Genomic DNA, 13693 nt, shown 5'->3' on the forward strand with positions numbered 1-13693 from the left:
AGAGAAAACCTTACTCTAAAGGATACTCGGATAACCCAATGTCCAAATATGTTGAGTTCCTCAGCTGAAAAAAAACAACCCTTAATTGTATTATATAATTAATTTTTGCTCAAAACATAGCTCTACTGATACATAAAACAGACAGATTCAAGTCCAGTAGCATCTCAGGGATCTAGAAAAGGGGCAATCAACCTGTGGTCCTCCAGATGTGCATGGACTACAATTCCCATGAGCCCCTGTCAGCATTTGCATGCACATCTGGAGGACCACAGGTTGACTACCCCTGATCTAGAAGATAATGGGGTATAAGCGTGTTTTTTGTTGGACAGGAGTCAGAACAGAGATCCTTATATCCCAGACAGAAGGTGGGAGGGATGTTTCAAAGAAGGAAGTTGGGATGCAGAACTACAATGTTGCACAGTTGATTAGAGTAGAGGGGAAATTCATGAGGGCCGGAAGTTAGCTTGTGAGGGCGGACACTTTGGCAGAGGTCCTTCCCATCCCCAAACCCTGATCTCCCCAGGCTCCACCCCCAAAATTTCTGGGAACTTCCCAGCTTCAAGCTGGGAACTCCCTAGGCATGATTCAGTAAATGAAGGAGGCCCACAATATATGCAGATGTAAGAAGAAGAAGAAAAAGAGTTGTTTTTTTTTACCCTGCTTTGAAGGGTCTCCAGGTGGCTTCCAATCGCCTTCCCTTCCTCTCCCCTCTCCCCACAACAGACAGCCTGTGAGGGAGGTGGGGCTGAGAGAGCTCTGACAGGTCTGCTCAGTCAGAACAGCACTGCCAGGACTGTGACAAGGCCAAGGTCACCCAGCGGGCTGCATGTGGAAGACCAGGGAATGAAACCTGCTTTACCATATTAGAAGCTGCCACTCTTAACCACTACACCACACTGGCTTCACAGGACAGGATGAGCTCACGGTCATTGTGTCTTACAGACTGCAACCCTGAACTCTGGCTTAAACTGTGAAATGTTATTAGCTGAGTCCTTGCTGAACTGGTCTCAGCCTCAGAGGGCTTGGTCTCCAGGGCCCTGATCATCGGGATCACTTTCTTCTTCAACTGCTCTATTATGTCTGCACCCTTTCTGTCTGTCAAAAGCACGGAGAGTATCCTTTCCAAGGCTATTTTGGCTTTTCTGGTTTCACTAATCAGAGTCAGGCCCAAGAGCAATTACTGGACAACTTCCTAACCTGCAAGAAGAGTTGGTTCTTATATGCCACTTTTCTCTACCCGAAGGAGGCTCAAAGTGGCTTACAACAGACACCCTGTGAGGTAGGTGAGGCTGAGAGAGCGCTGATAGCACTGCTCGGTCAGAACAGTTTTATCAGTGCTGTGGTGAGCCCAAGGTCACCCAGCTGGCTGCATGTTGGGGGAGTGCAGAATCGAACCCGTTCGCCAGATTAGAAGTCCGCACTCCTAACCACTAAACCAAACTGGTTTGCAACACAGTAAAGTGCGAGATGGCTACTGGATGACTTGATGCCACACTGCTCATTTAGGCCTGGGAGAAGCGTCCATACAACTTGAGTGAGTTGGCTGGGCCATTATACAAGTCATCTGAACAATTTGTTCACAGAATCATAGAGTTGGAAGGGGCCATACAGGCCATCTAGTCCAACCTCCTGCTCAACGCAGGATCAGACCTAAGCATCCTAAAGCATCCAAGAAAAGTGTGTATCCAACCTTTGCTTGAAGACTGCCAGTGAGGGGGAGTTCACCACCTCCTTAGGCAGCCTATTCCACTGCTGAACTACTGCTGAATTGTGAAAAGTTTTTTCCTGATATCTAGCCTATATCGTTGTAGTTTAAACCCCAGCACTCAGCCCTGAAGTACCCCGTTACTCACCTCTCTCCAGTCTGATGAAACACCATTGACAACTCTTTGAGTGCGGTTCTCGAACCAATTCCCTATCCACTTAACTATCTGAAAATCCAGATTGCAGATTGATTCATCAGAAAGGCCAAAGCTGAGAGTGAGCTAAGATTGGCCAGGGAAGCCCATTGTAACAAGAAAAGATTTTTCAGTTATGTGAGGAGCAAACGTAAAGTAAAGGAGGCAATAGGCCCACTGTTGGGTGCACATGGACAAACTCTAACGGAGGATGCAGAGAAAGCAGAAAGGCTTAGCGCCTATTTTACATCTGTTTTTCCCCACAGGTCAAAGGGTTTAGGCACATCTAGAGATAGCAGTAGCCAAAGAATAGTGTCTGGGTGGCAGGTTGACATGGATAGAGAGGTTGTTGAGAGGCATTTAGCTGCACTGGATGAGTTCAAATCCCCTGGGCCGGATGAAATGCACCCAAGAGTGCTCAAAGAACTTTCTGGAGAACTTGCAGAACCCTTGTCCATCATCTTCGGGACCTCTTTAAGGACTGATCCTGCGTAGAGCAGCGGGTTGGACTAGATGGCCTGTATGGCCTCTTCCAACTTTATGATTCTATGATTCTAAGCAAACAAAAGCCCATTTCCAGTGTGTGTTGACTGGAGAGCTGTTTGCCTCAAGGAATTTGGAGTTTCCTTCCTTACCATTTGATCTAAACCAGTGAGTCAAATATCCAAAGCAATAAGCGACAGGCTCCGCCCAGCTCATTTCTCCTCATCTTAATGACTGAATAGGAAGGCTTCACCTCTCATTCAGTCATGTAAAATAACTAGCCACTGACACAATATCTAGCCTCTCAGCATTCATTGCAAACAAAGAAAAGTCGCTTCCAAAATGCTGATGAAGATGTCCTTTTCCAGTTATCTCTGAGTTTTTATCTATCTGTCATCACCAAATCAGCTCCCTTTTTTTCCCCCCAGTCGTTGTAAAAGGTGAGTAACAATTCTTGGTAGCTGATTTAGAATCCATCTAGTTACCCCAGTTCAACAGCTGGCCTCTCTGGTTCTCTGTCCACGTAACTTCCTGTTCTTTCTCTTTATTATTCTGTCCTGGACCTGTCTTGTCATCTTCAGGAAAAGCCTCATAGGTTTTTGGTCTCCTTTTTTTTCTTAGCCTTTTCCTCTATAGTAGTTTGATAGGGAAAGTTGTTAACTATTCCCTTAATGCTTTTTTTCTCCCTCCATTTGGTAAAGCTGACGTAGCTTTTAAAAAATGGATTACCCTTTAAATTCATTTTCTATTTGTGTTAAATAAAAACCTCTTATTTTGAAAAGCTTGTTTTCTTTTTTAATTGATGGTCTGGACATCAACCTTGAGATACACGGGGGCATGATCTCAAATATTTTTAGTACTTCAACTGTATTCCCATTCCAGAACAGAATGATAAACTAACAAGTAGTCAAAAATTAAATAACACTTCTTGGCTACTGTCTTTGTACTACACAATCCATCCTGAGTTCATAATGATAGGTGGAACATAAATCCCAGAATAAATTAAAATTAATTGTAGATTTGAAATTAATTCAAAAGAAATTCCATCTAAACATCCAGAAGAAGTTCCTGACAGAGCGGTTTCTCAGTGGAAGAGGCCTCCTCGGGAGGTGGTGGGTTCTCCATCTTTGAAAATTTTTAAACAGAGGCTAGATAGCCATCTGATGGAGAGGCTGATTCTGTGAAGGCAAAGGGGTGGCAGGTTACAGTAGATGAGCGATTGGGATGTGAGTGTCCTGCATAGTGCAGGGGGTTGGACTAGATGACCCATGAGGTCTCTTCCAACTATTATTCTATGACTCTATGTTTTGGTCAACAGCAAAATACAGAATACAAAGACTCCTGTGATAATATTTGGAATATTCTGATAGCAAATAAAATGATAACATAGACATAGCTGCTGAATTTATGCAACTGAATGAAAGGGATAGTTTACTTGTACAGGAACTGAATTTACTGAAATTCTTTGGGGTCTTACCTCAACTCGAGAGGACAGATTTTATACCAACTGGAATCCCTGAAATATCCAGCATTAAAAATGTCTCCTTCAACATGGAGTTAACAACAGCTGGTCAGAAAATAAACTTATTTTCAGAATTTGAGAACTGATTTGTGTCCTTCCCAACTCCCAGCCAGAAGTTCTGGACTCGCTTGCTGTGGTTTTGTGTCTCCCCAAAGCTTCCACTCAGAATTGGATCACATAGTAAACTCAGAAGTTTGTCCCTCTTTTTTGGTGCTAGGATTAGCCACTTAGGGGGTTCCATTTCCAGGTTGCTTCTAGGGAAAAATTTCTCTAGATAGCAGTTCATAGCTCTTTGATTTCCTCAATGTTGTGGTATAATAGACCATTCTTGAACATGACTACTGACCAACGGTTAACCAAAATCAACATCCAAATGAAATTCAGGTTGCAAGGACTCCTAGAGTTTTTATGTTAACCTCCCTTTTCTATGATGAATTGATTAACCAGAGTAGAAATAATCAGGAACTGTATGAGAATTAAACACATGCAACCATAACATATGCTTGATGACTACAATCCAAAATGAGTTGGCTATGATCCCAGCTGACTTCCTGTATATTTAGCTATATCCCTGATGCATATAAAAGGAAGCCAATATAACACAGAGGCCAGTAGCAACAATCTGGAAGGAAGGAAAAGCCACGAGAAGAACACCACCCAAGACAAAGAAAAAGAAACAAGGACAATGTTGGGAATACAAGCAATTTTGATTACCTTGCTGGTGTGTCTCCTGATTCTATACCTTCTGAAACAACTTTGGCTAACCAGGTCCTACCCTCCTGGACCACTTCGGCTTCCATTTATTGGAAGTATATGGAAATTAGGATTTACATCTTCTAAGGATATTTTCATTCAGGTATGTAATTCCATATTAAGCTATGTGTTAGAAAAAGTGAGAACTATTTTGATCATTTTCTTACTAGTGTAACACAGGTTGCTTGACATTAGAGATGGATACAGACTCAAATATGAATCCTAGAATCATAGAGTTGGAAGGGGTCTTCTGGGTCATCTAGTCCAACCCCCTGCACTATGCAGGACACTCACAACCTTATCACTCATCCACTGTAAACTGCCACCCCCTCGAACCTTCACAGAATCAGCCTCTCCGTCAGATGGCTATCTAACCTCTGTTTAAAAATCTCCAGAGATGGAGAACCCACCACCTCCCGAGAAAGCGGTTTCACTGAGAAACCGCTCTGTCAGGAACTTCTTCCAGATGTTTAGATGAAATTTCTGTTGAATTAATTTGATCCTGTTGGTTCTGGTCTGTTCCTCCGGGGCAAGAAAGAATAGGTAATAGGTATCTCTGTTTATCTTAATGACCTTTCACGGTACTAGCTGCCTTTGAAAGACATATTTAGTCCTGCTATAGGACTGGAGTAGCAAAGAAAATGTTTTTTTTTAAACCTTCCTGAAATCATAGCACATTGAAAGCAAAATGCTAGTCCACTAATCAAGTCCTCTGATATCCTTCCAATCAGGAAAAAAGAAAAACTAGATAGGAGATAAAGCCCATTCTTAGCTTAATGGAAATCAATAGTCATGTACAGGAGAAAAGGAACATCTGGCATAAATTGGGATTTAGTATGGTTTTGTTTGAAGATGGAGCACCATCAATACTTTAAAAGGTTGATGTTTTGGAAGGAAGGGGGGGAGGATCCAATGAGGACGGGGCATGCACAAACAACTCTAAATGGGGACATGGGGTTAAAACCCCAAATGCATGCATTTCTCCATTGGGCAGCCCTGAATTAAATTCTACCTTGACCGATGAAATTGCTGTAACCGGGAATTTACGAACCACATGGTAAGTTGGAGAGGCATTCAGATCTGCGCCTGGAAAGGCAGATTTTAGTGCCAAAATGGGCAGAAAACTCAGCCCATTAAAAATGCAATTACAAACAGTACTGCTAGTGTGGAAACAGTCTAACAGAGGTAGTTGGACCATTGTCACTTTCTGCATCGTGACCCTGAAATTTCTTGGTGGTCTTCCATCCAAATACTAACCCGGCCTAATCTTGCTTAGCTTCTGAGATCTGAAGATATTGAGCTAGCCTGAGCCATCCAGGTCAGGACAACCCTCAACAGAAGGATGGGAAAAATCCCTGCTACATTTAGTAAATAAATAGCTAGAGAAGAATACTGCAAGTGTGCAAAATAGTGCAAAATGAGTCAGAGGTGGTCAAATACCAAAACAGTGAAAACTTCAGAAATCGTGACATATGAACGTCAGAAATCATGCAATGCCCAGAAGTATTCAGCAGACAATTTTGTTACTTAAAAGTATCTTACGGTTATCTTTCAAAAACCAGACTCCAACATGTTCCCCGGATGAGGCGACTGCTGTACTGGGGAAGTTTGTTGAGCACTGAAACAGAATTGCCATGTGTGATTTAGTGCCCTGCCTGGCAATCTTCAATGTGGAATATCTCAACTCAGTCCATTCGTCAGGAAATAGACTGATAATATGATGTCTGAGCTTGACTGGTGGATAAATATAATAACACTTGCGTGACTTTTAAAAATCCCCATAAGCGTTCATGTAAATTATTTTGATGCTGCATTCATTTCAGCTGCAAAACAGTCCCTTCAGAGTAAACATCCAATGTAGCCCTCATACACAAGCATTAGGATGCCAGTGGTTTCCACCCAGCAACCACACACATTAACCTCCCTCTTATCTCCCTCTAGCATTTCTGAAGCAGTCTTTAAGGTTGGCTTTCAAAAAAGCATGTAGTCTCCAATAGGAAGTCACCAACCACATCCATCTCGCACCAGCCTAGCAGATGTAAACACGGGTAATAAAAAACTAACAAGGGTTTTAAAAAGCATGCATGTTATTACTCATCTCTGCATTATCTTTATTTGTTTAATTTAGATTTACTCTTTCCACCAAAGCTATCTGCTCTTTTGCACATGCTGGTTTGGATTTGGTGCCTGTCTCTGTTTGGTTTCAATGCAAACGAGAAAAAGGAATGCTCTGTGAGAATGTAGTAGTGCAGTGGTATTTACCCAAACATGAGCAGTAAATATATAAATATCTATGGAAGAACTATATAAATATTACATAATACAGAGTCAAGAAATATATATAAACAAATTAATGCAGTGGTCCCCAACCTTTTTATCATTGGGGACCGGTCAGCACTTGCCAATTTTACTGAGGCCCGGTGGGTGGGGACGAGGGACGTTGCCACCACCACCTGAGCCCCTGCTCCGCTTGCTTTGCCGCCGGCGCCCCTGACTTCCCGCCACCCACTGGGGGGCGCTGCCAAAAGCAGCTGCACAGTGCCATGCCGAGGGGGAGCCCCAGCCATGGCGGCCGCTGGAGAGCACCAAAGGTGAGCCGGCGGCAGAGTGGCAGGGCAGCCCCCGAGGCAGCAGCTGGGGTTTTCCCAATCATGGTGCCAAGGTACCATATGGCAATATGAAGGCCCTCAATTGTACCATAGCATGGCTTTTTTCCCCCAGAATGGCAGCTCAGGAGAGCCCTTGAACCCTGTAAAAGAAAAAGGGTTTTAATTAAATAATAATCTACCCTTATTGGTGCAGATTGAACCACACCTCCCAAAGTGGCCAATGATGGGCATGGAGGGGTGGGAAGAGGAAGGGCCATTTAAATCTTGCTGCCTGAGGTTCCACCCACTTCCATGGGACATGGCAGGTAGTAATGGGCAGCTGACATCACTTCCTGGTATCACAAAGCCTGAAAATATATCAGTGTAATTTTATGACCAAAGTTCGAAAAAGGCTGCTGTAACTGATACATCACATTAGATCATTATGTTTATGCAAAGGAGTAGGTATAGTGGAGACAAAGTTAAGGATGCTTTTTCCTATCATTTCACATTTAGTGATATTGGCTATAATCGAGCATCCAAATAGCTGAATTACCAAATTGCAATTCAGATTCTGCTAATTCGGGTGGTGTAAAGTAGCGATCCCCAACCTGTGGGCTGCAGACCACATGTGGTCCTTTGACTAATTGGAGGTGGGCCCCGAAGGATGCCTTCCCCCTCCCCCCCGGCCCTTTACAACACACTTTGGGTGACATTGTCTCCCATCACTCCCAGATGGAACTATCTTGTTGCAGAGAAAAAAGCTCAGGGTTTCCATTGATTTGTCATTGTCATGAGTTCTGATGGATAAATTGAAGGACTGCAATCTGGATATTCAGATAGTCAGGTGGATAGGGAATTGGTTAGAGAACCGCACTCAAAGAGTTGTTGTCAATGGTGTTTCATCAGACTGGAGAGAGGTGAGTAGCGGGGTGCCTCAGGGCTCGGTGCTTGGCCCGGTGCTTTTTAACATATTTATTAATGATCTAGATGAGGGGGTGGAGGGACTACTCATCAAGTTTGCAGATGACACCAAATTGGGAGGACTGGCAAATACTCCGGAAGAGAGAGACAGAGTTCAACGAGATCTGAACACAATGGAAAAATGGGCAAATGAGAATAAGATGCAATATAATAAAGATAAGTGTAAAGTTCTGCATCTGGGTCAGAAAAATGAAAAGCATGCCTACTGGATGGGGGATACGCTTCTAGGTAACACTGTGTGTGAACGAGACCTTGGGGTACTTGTGGATTGTAAACTAAACATGAGCAGGCAGAGTGATGCAGCGGTAAAAAAGGCATATGCCATTTTGGGCTGTATCAACAGAGGCATCACATCAAAATCACAAGATTTCATAGTCCCATTATATACGGCACTGGTCAGACCACACTTGGAGTACTGTGTGCAGTTCTGGAGGCCTCACCAAGAAGGACGTCGATAAAATTGAAAGGGTACAGAGGAGAGCGACGAAGATGATCTGGGGCCAAGGGACCAAGCCCTATGAAGATAGGTTGAGGGACTTGGGAATGTTCAGCCTGGAGAAAAGGAGGTTGAGAGGGGACATGATAGCCCTCTTTAAGTATTTGAAAGGTTGTCACTTGGAGGAGGGAAGGATCCTGTTCCCATTGGCTGCAGAGGAGAGGACACGCAGTAATGGGTTTAAACTTCAAGTACAACGATATAGGCTAGATATCAGGAAAAATTTTTTCACAGTCAGAGTAGTTCAGCAGTGGAATAGGCTGCCTAAGGAGGTGGTGAGCTCCCCCTCACTGGCAGTCTTCAAGCAAAGGTTGGATACACACTTTTCTTGGATGCTTTAGGATGCTTAGGGCTAATCCTGCGTTGAGCAGGGGGTTGGACTAGATGGCCTGTATGGCCCCTTCCAACTCTATGATTCTATGATCCTATGAGTTAAAATTTCCATGAAAATAAAATGTTCCTTATGTTCATGTTTAAAAATTACCATAGCGATCAGAGAGCATTAGGGCAGTGGTTGAGAGTAGAGGAGTAAACTACCCCCCCCCCCACCGGGCCTCAGTAAAAGGCGTTGAGTGGCCCCCGGTGAGTGGTCCCCGGTGATAAAAAGGTTGGGGACCACTGGTTTAAAGTATAAGGATGAGCAATTTAGCTTTGATATGTTCAATAAGTACATGAATCAACATTTGATGAAGGAGAAAAAGAGAAAGGAAGGCAATGGAGAGAAGGAAAAGTGCAGAGAAGAGAACTTCATGTTGTTGTTGTTGTTATTACCCCAACATGGCGGAAAAATAATCATACTCCCAAAAGGAATGCCTGCCACCCAGACATCAGAGAAATGAAGAGAGAAAGAAGAGTGAACTGCACATGTTATATCCAAACTAACTCAATTTATGTGAAGTTTTCTCTTGTCTCTTTGACTGTAAATGGCAGCTGGCAAAACAATATGGAAACATTTACATGCTGTGGATGGGACCTATAAAGGTAGTTGTACTATCCGGATATGAAGCAGTGACAGAAGGGCTGGTCAACCATTCAGAAGACTTTGTTGATCGTCCGGTGACCCCTTTCCTGAAAGCCGTGGCAAACGAACGGGGTAAGTTGCTGAGAAGTGTAAACATTTGGGAAATGTCTTGCCCCATCATCCCTACAATTAAGAGGTCGCACCATACTGGGTTGAACTGTCTCTGCTGATAATACAGCTCTTGCAAATCATAGCTAGCTGGCGATTTAGTGGGGGCAAGTTGGAAACCCATTGCTTGGCTCAGACTATTGTGGGTTTGGTTGGTTGTGGGTTTATTTGGTGCGCTATAAATCGCTTGCATAGCTGGTTAGATCTTCCCACAGATGGAGAGGGAAACCATTTATGAGAAAGATGATTGTGCAAGCAGTGGCTAAACAACTCCAGGATTTCCTGGGTGCGACATCTGCCCTTGTTCCCTTCCAATCCGGCTTCTGGATGGGCTACGGCAGTGGTCCCCAACCTTTTTATCACCAGGGACCACTCAACGCCTTTTACTGAGGCCCGGTGGGGGGGGGTAGTTTACTCCTCTACTCTCAACCACTGCCATGACGCTCTCTGATCGCTATGGTAATGTTTAAACATCCCTTCAAAATAAGATACAGACACGCCACAACAATGAACATCAGGAACATTTTATTTTCATGGAAATTTTAATTCATGACAATGACAAATCAATGGGAACCCTGAGCTTGTTTCTCTGCAATGAGATATTTCCATCTGGGAGTGATGGGAGACAATGACACCCGAAGTGTGTTGTAAAGGGCCGGGGGGGGGGGGAGAAGGCGTCCTTCAGGGCCCACCTCCAATTAGTCGAAGGACCACATGTGGTCCGTAGCCCACAGGTTGGGGATCGCTAGGCTACGGGATTCAGACAGCTTTGGTTGTTCTGGTTACATCTTGATGCAGGTGGGATGGTGCTACAGATCCTGTTTGATCTGTCAGCTTCCTTTAACACAGTAGACCATTTGACCATCTAAGAGCCAGCTTGGTGTAGCGGTTAGGAGCACCAACTTCTAATCTGGCAAGCCGGGTTTGATTCCCCGCTCCCCCCCCCCCCATGCAGCTGGCTGGGTGACTTTGGGTCAGTCACAGCCCCGATAGAGCTGGTCTGACTGAGCAGTAATATCTGGGCTCTCTCTGCCTCACCCACCTCACAGAGTGTCTATTGTGGGGAGAGGAAAGGGAAAGCGATTGGAAGCCACTTTGAGACTCTTCTTTGTCCTGGCCAATTTCCTACCCTTTCTTGGTGTGAGGAGTATGGCCTTGAGCTGGTTCTCCTCATCCACATTTTATGTGGTTTTGCACCATCAGCCTTGGCCTTGTATTATATACCTGTGACTGGGTGTGGCAGGTATTTTCTTGCAGAAGAAACTAGCCCAAAATCAGCTGGGTTGGTGGGAATGAAAGCTTCCTGCTGGTGCAGTTTTACACTGCCTTTTCCTGCTACGCAAGCTCTACTGGGCAGCAGGAGAGGAAAGCTCATCCAAGATTGTTGTGCCAGCAGTGAGCCAATCGATTCCTGAATGCACAGCTCTGCCGTGCCTTTTCCTGCTCCCCAGTTTACCTGGGCAGCAGGCAAGGGCAACCCGTTGGGGATTCCTATACCTGTGGGGATCCTGTTGCTCACTGCAGGTGCAGCTCTTTGCTGCCTTCTCCTGCTGCCCAGTTTAAAAAGGTGATAGCTCCCCCACAGGGGAGCCTTCATCTGCCTTCATCTGCAGCTGGGTTTGACCCAGAAGCAGTTTGTCCTAGTAGCACATGTAGTACGTACTATGGGTTCTCAGTTCCAGGGGTCCCACAGTGCTGTACGGTTATGGGTCTTCAGAATGATGCAGCTTGCAGACCACATGGACACTGAAAAATGTGTGGAAATGCCCTGAAAAATCCCAGATCACGTTCATGTTTCCAGAAGCTCTCTCCTGTGTTGTTTCTTCCAACCCACCTGGGTCAGTTCAGTTTCAGGAATAGATCTGCAAGCTCCAGCCATGAGACTGGCCAACCTAAATTCTGTCCTTTCTAATACTGCCCTCTTCCTGAGCCAGTGAGTGCCATCAGCCTGCCCAGCCATCAGGGAGGAAGAAGGGGAGATTGTGTTCCTTCCGCCTTCTCCTTGTTAACGCTGAGGAGAGTCCTGCTGAAAAAACATTGAACTCAAGGGAAAAGAAGGGAAAAGAAGTAATATGCAGTAGTTTCAGGGATAGCTGCCGATTCAGCTCTGTCAGCCATTTGAAGCGCTCTGACAGCTGAGGAGAAGGAGGCCAGAGATGGTATTGAGAGTTGGCACAGGGCTCTAGTAGCTGGCAAGACCCGAATAGCTGGAATCTCATCTCTGAAAGTAGTAGTAATTTTGGATGTCAAATGAGGGGAGCTGGGTGAGGCGTGTGCCAAGTTCCATTCCTGCTGTGAAGTAATGCAAACTTCACACCATGTTAGAGTGGAGAATGGCAACCTTATCACTTTAGCGATGGATACTAAGCTCTCTCCACAGTCAAGGCACAATTTGCTCACTTTGTTCACGTACTTGGTCTTTCTTTTCTCATTAACAGTGTGCTAGTGGATAGCAGAGGGACTATTTGGAAAAGAATTTCAGAGAGAGGAATGGATTGTTGGATTCTAACTCAACTACACCCTGATGCTATTGCACCCAAAGGCAGAATCTTTTAGAATTGATTTTAGAATTTCTCGTCTATTCCTCATGATGTTAGGCATTATATTTTCAAATGGTCACAACTGGAAGCAACAGAGGAAATTTGGGCTAGTTACCATGCGGAAGCTGGGCCTGGGGAAGAAAGGCATGCAGCAACAAATAGAAGAGGAAGCCCTTCAGCTTGCTGAGATTTTTGCACACGCAAAAGGTATGTGATATCGGGAAACTGAACAGTCCAATAGTTACTGTAGGCGCTGTTTTAAAAATTTCTCACTGAAGTTTGGATTAATTTACCTGTACTCTAGATCCTGTCCTGACCTAGATAGCCCAGCCTAGCCCATCTCATCAGATTAAGCCGGGTCACTCTTGGCTAGCATTTAGAAGGGAGACCTCCAGGAAATACCCCAGTCATGATACAGATGCAAGAAATGGCAAACCACATCTCTTGCCTTGAAGACCCTCTTGCCTTGAAGACCCTATAGGGAGCCTGTCTCCTCTTTTGTACCCTTGAAAAACCCCTGAAACATTCTTCAGGCTTTGAGGAACTCCAGAAGTGGCACGATCATACAGAATATGGTTGGGAAGTAGAGCTTTGTGCACACCCACCCAGGGCCCCTCCCCGCCGCCACTTGGATTGGGTTGGGTTAGATTGGGCTGTTAGTTTTACAAGGATTTAACTGTATTAGGGGGGTTCTTTATGTGTTTTTACTGTATGTGACCCGCCACAAGACGTGCGGGATCGGCGGGCTATAAGTCCTAATAATAATAATAATAATAATAATAATAATAATAATAATAATAATAATAGTTAAACTGAGTTTTCTGTACAGTTTCTGTTTTATGTGAACCACCCTGAGCCTTCAGGAAGGGCAGTATATAAATATAATAAATAAATAAATCATTGGGCATCGGGGGTGAACTATATATATGTGTATGTGTATGTGTATGTGTATATATATGTGTGTGTATACACACACACACACATATATATACACACATGTATGTATGTATGTATGTATGTGTATGTATATATATACACACACACACACACACTCTAGAGGGTATAAAATTTGACAGTGGAAATGAACAGGAAAGAGATCCCAAAAAGAGCATGGCAGCAAGAAATATAAGCAGCAGGAAGGAAGAAAGATTTGGAGAGAGAGGCATTACTGACTAGATATCGGGGGAGGGGGAATTTCACAGTTGTATTTTAGCGGTGAAAACAGCTGCCTAAGGAGGTTGTGAGCTCTCCCTCACTGGCAGTCTAAACAGTAGCTGGACACAAACATTTTGTGGATGCT

At 44.3% G+C, this 13693-nt stretch overlaps 1 protein-coding gene across 1 annotated transcript in view; it reads left to right on the forward strand.

The window, feature by feature from the left end:
• Positions 1-4524: 4524 nt before the first annotated feature.
• LOC143842760 (uncharacterized) overlaps positions 4525-13693 on the forward strand; it is a 59513-nt gene continuing 50344 nt past the window's right edge. The window contains exons 1-3 of the mRNA XM_077347915.1: positions 4525-4759; positions 9655-9817; positions 12451-12600. Coding sequence (XP_077204030.1) covers positions 4589-4759; positions 9655-9817; positions 12451-12600 — 484 coding nt within the window. The 5' untranslated portion in view covers positions 4525-4588. The remainder of the gene's footprint in view (positions 4760-9654; positions 9818-12450; positions 12601-13693) is intronic.

This window comes from Paroedura picta, chromosome 8, assembly GCF_049243985.1.
Source record: "Paroedura picta isolate Pp20150507F chromosome 8, Ppicta_v3.0, whole genome shotgun sequence".
In the NCBI taxonomy this organism is placed as follows: Eukaryota; Metazoa; Chordata; class Lepidosauria; order Squamata; family Gekkonidae; genus Paroedura; species Paroedura picta.